The 15,573-nt window shown below is 40.4% G+C and overlaps 1 protein-coding gene across 1 annotated transcript in view; it reads right to left on the bottom strand.

Annotated features, from left to right (window-relative positions):
* IGSF10 (immunoglobulin superfamily member 10) overlaps nt 1–15,029 on the bottom strand; it is a 28,847-nt gene extending 13,818 nt beyond the window's left edge. Inside the window, exons 1-3 of the mRNA XM_036443862.2 lie at nt 14,836–15,029; nt 12,619–12,748; nt 3,996–4,386 (exon numbers count right to left, since the gene is read on the bottom strand). Of these exons, the coding sequence (XP_036299755.1) occupies nt 3,996–4,386; nt 12,619–12,748; nt 14,836–15,029 (715 nt within the window). The remainder of the gene's footprint in view (nt 1–3,995; nt 4,387–12,618; nt 12,749–14,835) is intronic.
* Between the last annotated feature and the right edge of the window lie 544 nt (nt 15,030–15,573).

Raw genomic sequence — 15,573 nt, 5'->3', positions numbered from 1 at the left:
TCCCTTCCTCTCTGTAAAAAAATCAATAAAATATTTTTTAAAACAAAACAAAAAAGCTGTGATACATTTGCATAGTGGAATACTACGCAGCTGTACAAAAGAAGGATCTCTTACCCTTTGAGACAGCATGGAGAGACCTGGAGAGCATTAGGCTAAGCAAAATAAGCCAGTCAGAGATAGATAAGTATCACATGATCTCACTCATATGTGGAATCTAATGAACAAAATAAATCAATGAACAAAACAGATGCAGAGCCATGGAAGCATGGGACAAACTGTTGAATCTCAGAGGAAAGGGTGGTATAAGAAGGCATGAAGAGATTAACCAAAGAAATTATGCATATGTGCATAATCCATGGACACAGACAATAATTCAGTGAAGGACTGATGGATGGGGTAAGATGTAGAGGGAGGTCATGGGGGCGGGGGATGTGGCAGATATCTGTACAACAATAAAGATAATTTTTTTAAAAAGAATGTAGAGAAACAGATGATGCAGGAGATAATGAAGCAAGTAGAACCAATTAGTAGAAGGCAAGGATTTGGTCGAGCATGGAGTGTGACTGAGTGGAAGAGTGAAGGAAGACACAGTATGAGCATGAGTCTATTGGAGAAGGATCAGGTGTAATGAGGGAAAATATTGTACCCAAGCAATGGGGCAGCCCTTCAAAGATCTGACATTTTGGTGAAATCCAAAGCATGAAAGTCTTGTAGCGCTAGGAACAGCCCAAGCCTTTACAAATCATAGAAGCCTGTCTTTCAAGAATCCCATACCACATGCCTGGCCACTTAAAAAGATCACTCCAGGGAGCCTATTTAAAATGACTGGTCACTGAAATACTCGGTAAGAGTACAGAGTTTTACTTTACACATATGCAGCTGGGGACTTCCATGCTGTTCCATGCCATAGCTCCCATCTCATGCATGAGACACAACATTTAGAAGAAGAACTAGACTTCTAGAAACTCTCAGTTACTGGAGTGGCTGGACATGGTCCCATCACCTTCCACTTACGCACAAGTCCTCTCAAAGTCTTAAGAAGCCCCTTGGACCAAAGACTATTTACATTAGAGTGACAAGTAATGCCACATAGATCTGGCTGCTCAGCTTTCTTCAGTACATTTTAGAGTCTAAGCCTATGCAGAGTAGGTAGCTGCCAAGCCTGGGAATCTTATAGCCTGCAGGACAGGCTCTTCTCACTCCCCCACTTACCAGCCAGCTGTGTGTGACTGGGGGCTCAGACCCTGCAACAGCAGAGGACATGGCAGAGCCTTAATTAAAACCTGTCACAGAATTTGGAGCACATCTTGCTCTGCTTATTACTGCTAGCACCTGGACCAGAGTTAGCAGGCCCTGGCCATCTGGTATTTTGCCTCAGATGCAAATCTGATAATTCCCTCTTCTCTTCCATTCCCTCTGTCACTCTAGGTTCCAATCACACAGAAATGCTTTCCATTCCCCACCTCTGCCATGTCCCATAAGGCTCTGGCATGTGATGTTGCTTCCACTTCCCATGCACATGGTGTCTGACACCCCTCTCCCATTGCTGCCAACTACTTACATCCTTCAGGGCCCAGCCAAACAATGCTCTTCCAGACAGGCTTTCTGCTTTACATTCTTGTACTTCCCACTTCTTTTATCCCACCCCTCATCACTGGCTATTACAACAACTTGTCTAGTTGCCTGCCTTCCCACAAGACTGTAAGCTCCATGCTTGTTAGTCTATATGTATGTCCCAGGCCTGGCCAACTGATGCTCAGGAAAGATTTTAGGAAGGCAGAGAGGCAGGGAGGCAAGCATTCTTTCTAATTCCTCACTTCCCTTATCTCTCCATGGTTTCTAAAAGCATTGAGAAACTCCCACTCAATTCCTACTGCCTTTCAAATGTCTATGAAGCTACATCCAGGTGTGGTCACTCACAGTTCGATCTGTCATTCTCCAGATATGAACCACCTGAGCAGATCTGCCCACTCTGGTCCACCCTGTCTACTGCTCACACTCACAGATTGCGGATCCCTGAAACATGTTTCAGTAGGAAACTGTTCAAAAGCCTTCACTGTAAAATCTCCCCCCTTTTTTTTTTTTTTAAGGTATAAACATTTTAGCCTAGCATTCAGCACTCCCCGCAACTGGTTTCAAAACACTTTGCATCTATACTGACCCTACGCCAGAAAAACTGGGCCATTCATTGCCCTCCTCATGAAATTTATTATCGGCCTTTATGTACAAACAGTGTCTTCATCCCAAATACATTTTAGTAAAAGATCTAGACTTCTGACTTCTGCTTTTTGAGTTTAGGTGTGTGATCTGGATGGAAAAGAAAATAATGATAACACACTTATTTGAGTGCTTATTTCATACATTGTGTTAAGCACTTTGTGTGCTACTTTATTCTTTCCAGTTATTATTATTATTCCTATAATTCAGGTGAGAAAATTGATGTATAAAGGGTCTAAATGTCAAGCCCAAGATACCTAACTTTTCTATGCCTCAGTTTCTTCATCTATAAATTGAGGATTATTGTGAATGTGGAGTAAAAGTAGCTAGCACAATGCCAGCACAAACTGAGCATGTTGCCTCCCTGCTTCTTCCTTTCTTAGTTGTTCTTTTCCTTTCTATGTATCTTTAATGCCCTGGCCCAATTTCTCTCCTTTTTAGTCAAGGCATAATAATTTTTACTAACTTTGAGCTCTTATAGAACAAAATCTTCAATATTACTGTTTGATGTTTTACATTCATAGCCTGATAGTTTTTCTATATGATTAGTATATTCATCTAGAAGATCCTAAACCCCTTGGAAAGAAAAGAGGGTGATTGTTGGCCTAATATACCTCACAATGCTCAGTTAATTATTTTGTATTAACTTTTGAGTACTTATATTAACTAGCTATATACATATATGACTGTATACATATACTAGTATGTGCCATGTATTTATATATTTTACAACAGTAACTTTAAATCTTTTCCTCTTTTCTCAACCTTGACCCCTTCCTACCATCTCCCTGAGGCACCCCTCCCACCACTTTATGAAGGAGGAAAAGCTATCAAATACGATTTCTCCACCAGACCTAGGAGCTCACCTACCTCTGCGTTCACCTAGTCCTCCTTTTTCCTCATACCTCCTAAGGAAACTCCTCCAGCTGATCTCTTGTCCCTTGTCTTCTCAGGGCTTTTGCTCAGCTCATGATCTGCTCTTTCTGTGGTGTTGTCACCTTCTTTCACCTGGAACATGCTCAAGTCCCTCTCCTGTTTGCATGTTTCCATCTGCCTGCCACCTTCCTCCCTCCCTTTAAGCCAAACTTCTCCAAAGAGAAGACTGCACCCTCACCCCCGACCTTCCCCACATGGCAACCCAGCTCTCATCATTCTTTCCAAAGTAAACAACCATCCCCCTTTGATGGTGAAATCAAGGGGTTCCTTTCAGTCATTACCTTATGGACTTAAGAATGCAAGGTCCACGAAGGCAGGGACCTTAATATGTCTTGTTCATTTTGGGATCCCTATGTTCTCAGTGCACACAGGTTTATGATTACTGCTTGCTGACTGAATGGATCTTTCATTCTTCACGGTAAATTCTCCTTTTCCCATCAAAGGACATTTCATACCTTTCATACTCTGATTGCTTGGTTTTCTGTAATCCACTAGAAGTGTGGTTAGAGCAGGGACAGTGCCCTTGGTATTTCCATCACCTAATTCAGAACCTTAAATAGATTTCCAAAAATTATGTATTGACTGATGACTAGAAGGACGATAAGAACATTTATTATTTCCCAACTTACCAAAAGCCAGGTGTGGTGATTGGATCATCAACCTTTGAAACAATGAGCAATTAATTCATGAAAGAATTAAGATAATTTGTTATTACTTAATTATTATTTAGACTTTGTTTTTTTTTTCACCTAAATTACCTTGGTCTCCTCACTTCCTCATAAAGCTCCTCCAGCCAGGTTGCTTCTATTGCATTAGGACAAAGAAGTAAATGGTATAGATACCTGGCTTCTCCTGTATCCAGTCAGACAACCATTTGAAATGACAGTCACAGGTCCAGGGGTTCCCGTGAAGATAGAGGCTTTCCAGATCAGGCATATAGGAGGCCATGCCTTGAGGGAGGGAGCTCAGAAAGTTATCAGACAGGTATAGGTACTTAATAAAAGATGTTTTGAATATCTGGAGGTAGCGCAAAGAGACAAATGTATCTGGGTGGAGCTTAGTGAGCCTATTTCCTTCCAGGTGCACCAGTCGGAGAAAGGTGAGTCCATAAAAAACCTCTGGGTTTATAAACTCAATAATGTTGTGGTCCATATGCAACCGTGTTAAGCTCCTGAGGCCATAAAAAGTATCCTTCTGAAGTTTTCGGACTTTGTTATAGCTCATTTTTAAGACCTAAGAATAAAAAGAACATTTACTTTGCAAAGGAATGATCACAAAAGGGAAAAGCATATCAATAAAACATATCCTGAGATTAATATGATGCAGTGGGTGTTCCTTGTTTGAGTTTTAATTCAAGCAAATTAATTGCAAGTTAAATATGAAACCATCAAAGAAATTGAACACACAAACATTTGACTATACTAAGAAATTGTTGTTGAAATTTTAAGAAACCAGAAACACCAATTAGAAAGAATATATGCACCCCAATGTTCATAGCAACACAATTTATAATAGATAATATTTGGAAACAGCCCAAGTACCCATCAGCAGATGAGTGGATAAAAATGATGTGGTGCATTTACACAATGGAATACTACACAGCTGTATAAAAGAAAGAACTCTTACAATTTACAACAGTATTATACTAAGTGAAATAAGCCAGTCAGAGAAAGGCAAGTATGGAGTGTATTATACTAAGTGAAGTGTATTATGCTGGGTGTATATACTAAGTGAAATAAGCCAGTCAGAGAAAGGCAAGTATGACATTATCTCATTCATATATGGAATCTAATGAACAAAATAAACCAATGAACAACATAGATCCAGAGATATAGAAGCGTGGAACAGACTCATGAATTTCAGAGAGAAGACATGGTTTGGGGAATAGGTGGGGAGTAGTTAACCAGTGAATTTATACTCAGATTAAAGGCCTGATGCATGAATTCATGCATAGGTGGGGTCCCTCTGGGTAGCCTGCAGGAATCAGGTTGACTCACAGTCCAGTGCCGCCTACAGCTCCTACTTGCCACTCCCATTCATCCCAGCCCCACAGTGCCTTCTGTAGGCTCACACCCAAACAGTCCCAATAGGAAGAGGTTTGCACTGCCACACAGTGCTCGCCATCCATGAGCCCTGCATCTGGCACCCTCCAAGGGAAGTGGCCTGCAGGATCTGGCTGAAACCAGCTCTCCAACATCCCCTGAGGGAGTCCAGGATTATGAGAGGGTGCAAGCCAGGCTTGCACAATTGGGCTGGGGCAGGGCTGCAGGAGGACCTCAGGGTATGTCTGGCCTATCTCCCTCAGTCCTGACCCCAGCAGCAAGCTAACCTACCAGTTGGAGCATCTGCCCCCTGATGGTCAGTGCACATCATAGTGAGCTGTTGAGCAGCCTTAGCATATCATTAGCATATTACGATTTGATTGATTGTTTGGTTTTTCTGCCGTTCTGTCTATTTGCATATTACCCTTTTATTATATAGGATATGCCTAACCCATGGACACAGACAATGGAGTGGTCATGGCATGTGAGGGGTGGTGGGGAGAGGAGAGGGTCAATATGGAAAAAAACACACACAAGAAACAAAGGGACATCTGTAATATTATCAATAATAAAGATTAAAAAACACAATAAAACAGATATAATAATAATATTGTGGTTATTTTTTAAAGATTCCTTAGCCTTCAGATATATATTGAAGTATTTGCAGATGAGAAATTATGAAATCATGTATTTTGTACAAACAATGCAATGAAATGGAAAAGACATGAGTGAAGATATAGGGAAAACCATCTATATGTGTTGAAAACTGTTAAAACTTGATGATGCTACACTGGGTTCATTTTCTTATGCTACTTTTGCATATAATTGAAAACTTCCATGTTAAGATATTGAAAAGTAGCTTGATATTTCATGTAAATTTAAGATTTCTTGAATCTGAATTTTTCATAAATATATTGATTTTATTTCTCACATTTATAATGGCTTTCTTTTTAATTAGTTTTTATTTTTAGTATTATTATTTTGTATTGTTGACTATTACACATGTCCCCCATTTCCTCTTCCTCTGCCTACCTTTGCCTCCCTTCATCCTGTCCCATTGGCCCCAGGCCTCTGTGTCCATGGACTAAGCATATATGCATATATATTCTTTGAAAGATCTCTTCCTATAAATCATGTGATACATGATTCACTATGCCATAAAATTCTCTGGCTTTTAGTATAATCACAGAGTTATAGAAACATCTCCATTATATAATTTTAGAAAATTTTCATCAGCCAGAAGTAAAAATTGATTCTCTTTAGAAGTCATTTTGTGCATCCTCCTTGCCATAGTAAACCACTAATTTACTTTGTTTCTTTGTATTTGCTTGGTGTCAACATTTAAAAAAAAAAAAATAGGATAAAAAGAATTGGAAAGAAAACAACAAGAAAAACCTAGAGTAAGTAAAAAGAAGGAAATAATAAAGATTAGAGCAGAAATAACTGACTTGGAGATTAAAAAAATAAAAAACAATACAAAAGATCAATGAAACCAAGAGCTTGTTCTTTGAAAAGATAAAGAAGATTGATGGATCTTGAGCCAGACTCATCAAGATACAAAGAGAGAGGACCCAAATAATTAAAATCAGAAATGAAAGTGGTGAAGTAACAACACAAAGGATTATAAGAAAATACTATGAACAACTATATGCCAACAAGTTGGACAACCTAGATGAAATGGGATGAAATTCCTAGAAAAATACAATCTTCCAAAACTGAATCAGGAAGAATCAGAAAACACGAACGGGCCACTAACAATTGAGGAAATTAAAGCAGTAATAAATAAAATAAAAATTCCCAGCAAACAAAAACCCTAGTTCACATGGTCTCACAGGAGAGTTTTGCCAAACATTCAAAGAAGAACTAGCACCTATCCTCGTTAAATTATTTTTTTTTAAATCCAAGAGGAAGGAACATTTCCAATCTCTTTTTATGAGGCCAACATTACCCTTATTCCAAAACCATATAGACACTACAAAGAAAGAGAATTGCAGGCTAATATCCTGATGAACATAGATGTGAAAATCCTCAACAAAATATTAGCAAATCAGATCCAGAAATATTGTAAAAAGATCATACACCATGACCAAGTAGGATTTATTCCAGGAATGCAAGGTGGATATAATATTCACAAAACAATAAACATGATATGTCACATAAACAAATTGAAATACAAAAATTACATGATCATATCAATAGACCAAGAAAAAGCATCCAACAAAATTCAACCTCATTTTTGATAAAAACTCTCAACAAAGAATGAATAGAGGTATCATAATTCAACATAATAAATGCCATATGTGACAGCCAACGTTATACTCAATGGGCAAAAACTAAAACCACAGTGGTGCCTCACACAACAAACTTAATTCGTTCCAGGAGCAAGTTCGTTATGCGAAAAGTTCGTTAGTGAAACGCATTTTCCCATAACAATACATGTTAAAAAAAATAATTCGTTCTGTAGCATAAAATATGCTAAGATGACATAAAAGTCGTGGAGGCTCGGGCGACTTCGTTGTGTGAAACGAAGTTCGTTGTAGGAATCATGAAATGAAGTTCGTTGTGTGCAGCGTTCGCTGTGCGAGGCGTTCTTTATGCCAGGCACCACTGCATTTCTCCCAAGAACAGGAATAAGACAGGAATGTCTGCCTTCACCACTCTTATTCAACACTAAAGCCCCGCTGCATGAAATTCATGCACTGGAAGGGGAGTGTCCTCAGCCCAGCCTGCACCCTCTTGCAGTTCAGGACCCCTCACTCCTTACCGCCTACCTGCCCCCTGCTCCTTATCACTCAGCTCGCTGCTCCTTAGTGCTGCTGCAGAGTCAGAAGAGGCTCCCACCACCACCACTGTGCTCGCCAGCTATGAGCCTGGCTTTTGGCTGAGCGGTGCTCCCCCTGTGGGAGTTTACTGACCACCAGGGGATGGCTCCTACATTGAGCATCTTCCCCCTGGTGGTCAGTGTGCATCATAGCGACCGGTCATTCTGGTCGTTCTGCCATAACAGTCACTTAGGCTTTTGTTATATAAATAGTAATGGAAGTGCTAGCCAAAGCAATCAGACAAGAAAAAACGAACAAACAAACAAAAAAAGCATAAAAGCATCCAAATTGGAAAGTAGGGAGCAAAATTCTCATTATTCACAGATAAAATTACATTGTACATAGAAAACCCTAAAGACTCCACCAAATCACTGTTAGATTTACTAAAGGAGTTTGGCAGTGTAGCAGGATACAAATTGACACAGAGAAATGTATGGAATTTTTATACACCAATAGTGAATTCTCATAAAGAGAAACCCAACAAATAATCCCATTAACCATAACAACAACAAAATTAACATGCCAAAAATGGTTTGGCTTAGTGGATGAAGCATCGGCCTGTGGACTGAAGGTTCCCAGGGTCAAGGGCATGTACATTGGTTGTGGGCACATCCCTGCTGGGGGGTGTGCAGGAGGCAGCTGGTCGATGTTTCTCTCTCATTGATGTTCCTAGTTTTCTATTCCTTTCCCTTCCTCTCTGTAAAAAATCAATAATATATACATGTATTTTAAAAAATTAACAAACCTATAAATAAACTTAACCAAAAAAATAAAGGACTTATACTTGGAAAACTACAAACGTTGAAGAAAAAGATAGAGGAAGATTTAAAAAAGTTGAAAAATATATAGCGTTTATGGATTGGTAGAATCAACATCATCAATATGTCCAAACTACCCAAAGCAATCTACAGGTTAAATGCAATCCCCATTAAAATACCAACAGCATATTTCACAGACAAATACTCCAAAATATATATGAAACCAAAATAGACCCCAAATAGCCACAGCAATCTTGAGAAACAGAACCAAGTGGAGGGACCACAATACTAGATATCAAGTTATACTACAAAGCCATTGTAATAAAAACAGCCTGGTATTGGCACAAAAACAAAAATATAGACCGATGGGACAGAAAAGAAACCCCAGAAATCAACCTAAGCCATTATGCTTAATCAATATTTAACAAAGGAGGCAAGAACATACAATGGAGTCAAAATGGTCTCTTAAATAAATGGCATTGGAAAATTGCACAGGTAAATACAAAAAAAAAAAAAAAAAAATGAAACCAGATCACCAACTTACACCATACATAAGAATAAACTCAAAATGGATAAAAGACTTACATGCAAGATGTGAAGATGTGAAACCATAAAAAACCTAGAAGAAACCATAGGCAGCAAAATCTCTGGTAGTAATATGTTTACCAAACATCTCCTAGGGCCATGGTCAGCAAACTGCAGTTCACAAGCCACATGCAGCTCTTTGGCCCCTTGAGTGTGGCTCTTCCACAAAATACCACAGCCTGAGTGATTTTATTTTGAAGAAGTGGCATTAGAAGAAGTTTAAGTTTAAAAAATTTGGCTCTCAAAAGAAATTTCAATCATTGTACTGTTGATATTTGGCTCTGTTGACTAATGAGTTTGTCAACCACTGTCCTAGGGCAAAGATAACTAAGGAGTAAATAAACAAATGAGACTACATCAAAATAAAAAGCTTCTGTACAGCAAAAGAGACCATCAACAAAATGAAAAGGGAGAACATATTTGACAATGACACATCTGATAAAAGGTTAATATCCAAAATATATAAGGAATTCATACAACTTAACAAAAAGGAAGACAAACAATCCAATTTAAAAAAGGACAAAAGATCTAAGTAGATACTTTTTCAAAGTGGACATACAGATGGCCAGGAAACATGAAAAATGCTCAGTCACTGATCATCAGAAAGATGCAAGTTAAAATGACAATGAGGTATTACTTCACACCTGTTAGAATGGGTACCATCAACAAATCAGAAATGATAAGTGCTGGGGAGGTTGTGGATAAAAGGAAACCCTAGTACATTGCCGTTTGGAATGCAGACTGGTGTAGCCATTATGGAAAACAGTATAGAGTTTCCTTAAAAAATTAAATATGGAACTGCCATTTGACTCACTTCTGGAAATATATCCTAAGAAAGAATGTATGTACCCCTATATTCATAGCAGTTCAATTTACAATAGCTAAGATCTGAAAATAGCCCATGTGCCCATTAGTAGATGAGTGGATACAAAAGCTGTGGCACTTTTATGTAGCATGGAATACTATCCTAGATAATAAAGAGGGAATATGCAACAAATTGACCATCACTCCATCACAAAGATGGCTGCACCACAGCTGAGGCCAAGTTCCCATAAGAAGCCTTAATGAGCAATCAGCAGGGTTTTAAGGCTACACCCTCCTCCCATGGGGCTTGACAGGGGACCTAACCCATGCCCCTGCCCTGGCATCAGGTTGGGGACCTCAGGCTGTACCCCCCGCCCTGGTGCCAGGCCAGGGAACTGAAGGGGCTTGATGGGGGACCTCTAGGTGCACTTTCTGTCCTGGTGCTGGGCTAGGGGACCCCAGGCTGCTCCCTCTGCCCCAGTACCAGGCTAAGGGACCTCAGGCCGTGCCTCCACCAGGTGGGGCTTGACAGGGGACCTCAGGCCATGACCCCCACCCTGGCACCAGGCTGGGGAACCTCAGACTGCACCCTCTACCTGGCAAGGCTTGACAGGGGACCCCAGGCCGTGCCCCACTGCCTCGCTAGGCTTGAGAGGGGACCTCAGGCTGTGCTCCCTACCCAACAGGGCTTGATGGGGAACCTCAAGGTGCACCCCCAATGCTGGGTTGGGGAAACTCAGGAGCTACCCCCTGGTGGTCAGTGCACTTTCTCTCCTGCTTCCACGGCAGCACTAAGGATGTTCAACTATCAACTTAGGCCTGTTCCCTACCAAGGGCTCCCAGGTTGCAAGAGGGCACAGAGCGGGCCTAAGCTGGCAGGTGGACACCCCTCAGAGGTCCCGGACTGTGAGAGGGCACAGGCCAGGCTGAGAGGACTCCCCCACCTTGAGTGCACAAATTTTCATGCACTGGGCCTCTACTGTAGCAATAAAAAAAATAAGGATCTCTTACCCTTGGAGACAGCCTGGAGGAGCCTGGAGAGTATCATGCTAAGTAAAATAAACCAGTCAGAGAAAGACAAGTATCACTCATAAGTGAATATAATGAACAAAATAAACTGGTGAACAAAATAGATCTAGAGACATAGATGAGTGGAGCAGACACTGAAATCTCAGAGGGAAGGTGGGGGATGGAGCATGGGTGGAAAAAGACCAAACAAAGAACTTGTATGTATATATGCATAAATCATGGACACAGACAATAGGGGATAAAGGCCTGGTGTAGGGGTTGGGGACAGGCTGAAAGGGATGAATGGGAGAAAAAGGGGGCCATATGTAATGATTTCAACAATAAAGTTTAAAAAAATAATAATAAAGAAAAACAATATAAAATAAATGGGATCAACAACATGTGGTCTTTTGTGTCTAGCTTTTATTTTGAATTTGCCTGATATTTTTAAGACCCATGCATGTTTACCATCCATCAGCCCTTCATTTCTTTTTATTGCTGAATAGTATTTCATTACATACATGTAACATATTTGTTTATCCATCTATCAGTTTATAAACATTTGGGGAGTTTTCTATTTTTTAGTTATTATGAGTAAATTGATTTTAACTGATTTTGAATTAAATAATTTTTGAATAGGTCAATTGTGTGTGGGAATTCTTCAACTTATTCTTCAATTATTAAACATATTTTCTCTACAAAAAAAATGCTAGTAAAAACAATGGTTTCTCATAATTTTTCCTGATTTGACATCATTTTTTGTTGAGGGTACTTTTCTGGAATATCAAGTTCCCTAATAAGCAAAGACAAACTAAATTGGAAGCATAAGCTCAAACTCAGTGGCCCTCAATATCTGTTCAAGACCTGGTCACTAGTATTTTTGTTGGAGAACTTAATGAAGAATATGTATGCAATATAGTCCTCTGAACACATATCCTATCTCATAAAGGGGGAATATGCTAATTGACCTGCATGCCGTTGCAAAGATGGTGGCACACACAGCCAATAAGGAGGAAATATGCTAATTGGCTACCTCATTCTCAAAGATGGCGGTGCCTACAACCAATAACGAGGGAATATATTAATTGACTGCCACATTCTCAAATATGGTAGCATACACAGCCACAAGATAGAAGTGCCCAGTCCCCTCAGCCCCAAACCCAGCCCGGCCACTCCACATGCCTGCCTCGGGAGTCCCCCATTCCCCTCAGCCCCCCAGCTGCCAAGGGCCAGACCAAGGCACAGGCAAGCCTCGGATAGTGGCTTGCCCATCCGCCCAGGGCTGCCCGAGGCTCAGGTAACCAGGGCAGGCCAATGCACTTTGACATTCTCTCATGATGTCTACTTCTAATTTACAGAATGTTGGTTTTGGAATGCAGTAGGAACAGGCAGTTTTTGGAGGAACATCTTACCTCTCTAACTTGCCCCTTTCCCACCTGGTCTCACCTGCAAGGACTGCAAATCTGAGAAGGTCTTAGCCGGGATTGTGTGAATACCATTGCTGTGCAGCATCAGTAACTCCAGCTTATTCAGGCCAGAAAAATCTGTTTCTGTCAGTCTGACCAAACTGTTGTACCTGAAATACAAATGGCATTCTAGGCATAAGCTAAGCCTGTCAACTCAAGTCCAAATGTCAAAGCAAGAGCCAACATATGCATGCACGTGCACACACACACACACACACACACACACACACACACACACACGCCTCTCTTGTTGCATCGGTGCTCTAAGAAGATAACACAGTGCTTGAAATATTGAAATTCATCAAATGCCACAGAAGGTCTACACTCTACCAACCCTTGCAGTCTGTTACAATCACCTTATTCATATTCCCAGAACATGCCACATTCCTTTTCATTTCAAACCTCTAGGTGTATGCTGTTCTTTCAGGTTGGAATGCCATAACTCACCTCCCACCCCTTTGTGAACACTTTTAAGACACCCCTCCCCGCCCCCCAGCACATTCTTTTACCACATGTTCCCCTCACTCTTCCAGGTGGAATCCACCATTATAAAGTAGTTACTAAGAAACCTGGGTTCTGAAGCCAAATGGTTTGGTTGTGATTATGAACTCAGGGAGTTGGTATCCTTATGAATTCAAGAGCATCCCTGAATAAAATCAGTAACCTTTCTGTGCCTCAGTCTGCTCATTTGTAAAATGCAAATAGTAGGACCTACTCCAAAGTGGTTAGGAATATTAAATGAGCCCAGCCTGTGTGGCTTAGTGGTTGAGTGTTGACCTATGAAGTAGGAAGTCACAGTTTTGATTTCCTGTCAGGCACATGATAGGGTAATGGGTTCTATCCAGTGTAGGGCATGAAAGAGGCAGCTGATTAATAATTTTCTCATCATTGATGTATCTCTCTCCCTCTCCCTCTCTGAAATCAATAAAAACATATTTTTTAAAAAAGAATGGCACTTTATAAACTTTACAAAAAAGATTAAATGAATGAATACAGGAAGAGTGCTTAGCTCAATGCCTGGGTATAGAAAGCATACAATTAATGGCAGCTATTATTGTCAGTGATTGCTCCTAAATCCCTTTGCTGTATTATGGTTCTTATTAAGTTATACTAAATGTACATCTGTCTTCTCCCTTTCACTATAGTTTCTAGCCCTGGCTCAGTTGAACACGGTCCAACCAAAAGGTTGTTGATTTGAATCCTGGTCAGGGCACATGCCCAGGTAGTGGGCTTGATCCCTGGTAACAGGCATGCAGGAGGCAGCCAATGGATGCTGAGCTCTCACATTAATGTTTTTCTCTCTCTCTCTTCCTTTCTCTAAAAATCAGCAAACTATTAAAAATACTCCCCACCCCCCGAAAAAAATTTATGGCTTTTAGGAGTAAATATATATATTTTGTTCATTGAATGCCTGGTATCATCCATTGTGTTTGGCACATAGTAGATGCTCACTAATGTCAAATAAATTATATTAGGTCTGAGTACACATATTTTCATTTAGCTGTTTATGGATTTTAAAATTATAGCCACCTTTTGATAGATTTAATTAGGTATGCATTTTAAAAAGCATTTGAAATAAATCAGCTTATATAGAAAAAACCCAAAGGCCTTCAAAAAAGATCTAACCTATGTTTCACACATATCTTTTATATATATAGGACACTCCTAGCTGTCCTGTTATCTCTTACTGATATATTATAACCCTAATTCTATTTTTATTATTTATCTTTACTGTTGAAAGTATTACAGTGTCCCCCCCCTTTTTTTTCCTCCACTGACCCCTCCACTGCACCCCTGGCCTTCACCACACTACTGTCTGTGTCCATGGCTCATGCACATGTGCATATAGGTTCTTCCATTAACCTCTTCCCACCCACCTCCATCTTCCCTCTGAGATTCATCAGGCCATAGCCCTAATTCTTAACAAGAGCAATATTATTTTCTAGCACAAATGTAGCTAAAATGAAGCTTTTCTATAGCCATGGACCTTGAAACCTACCAAGAGTCACTTCAGGCTCTAGAACTTCCTCCTAATAAAAGCTTACGAGTTAAATGTCCTTATTGGCCTAGCAAACTTAGAATCCTCAAGCAATCATTTCAGAAGAGAAATATTATTATTACAATTGTGGTTAGTCTCCCAAAGTCCTGGGGGACAATCCCTCCTTGAGAAGGGGACAGGACGAGGGCCCCCACACACCCTAAGTTGATACGTTCCACATTGGGCGGGATGCTGTCTGGGATGACGGTCAGGTACCGAAACGTGCAGTGCACCTCCGTGGGCAAATAGCAGGCACAGCGGCGAGGACAGGCGCTGCCGCCGGGCATGGCCACCAGGCAGATCACGGCGAAGGGAACCAGCAAGCAGGTGATTCCTCTGCCTTTCACTTTCATTCTGAAAAACAGCACAGCTCGGAGTTGTAACTATGGTTTGAGCAAAGGCCTCATACAATCACACACAGGGACTGTGGTACCCTCAGAGGACTTCCTGAAGGGTCCTAAGTGGCCAGTTCTGTTTGCAGCTGTTACGGTGAAACTCAGTCTGTCCAAAGCCACTTAGAGCCTTGTGATCATGTGGAGCCTCCCTTGGAGCCTTGTGATCATGTGGGTTTTACAGCTGTGAAAATTCCTTTGTAGCTTTCCCTTGTTCAAAAATGCAGCAACCCCTATTAATTAGGAATGCACTGAAAAAAGAAAATTAACACCAGACTAAAGATATTGTGACAACTGAAGTACATAAGGCTTAGTTTCCTGTTTCTATATTAGCTTTTTGGACTAACTTTAAAATCTGGTCATAAAACTAATACATGAGTTTGATAGAACATTTGGAAGCTATAAAGAAGTAAAAAATAATAATAATAATAAAATTACTGCACTGGCTGGTTTGGCTCAATAGATAGAACATCAGCCCTAGGACTGAAGGGTCTTGGGTTCAATT

This window comes from Pipistrellus kuhlii, unplaced genomic scaffold, assembly GCF_014108245.1.
Source record: "Pipistrellus kuhlii isolate mPipKuh1 unplaced genomic scaffold, mPipKuh1.p scaffold_m20_p_2, whole genome shotgun sequence".
Classification (NCBI taxonomy): Eukaryota; Metazoa; Chordata; class Mammalia; order Chiroptera; family Vespertilionidae; genus Pipistrellus; species Pipistrellus kuhlii.
This window is presented reverse-complemented; position numbering and strand designations above follow the sequence as displayed.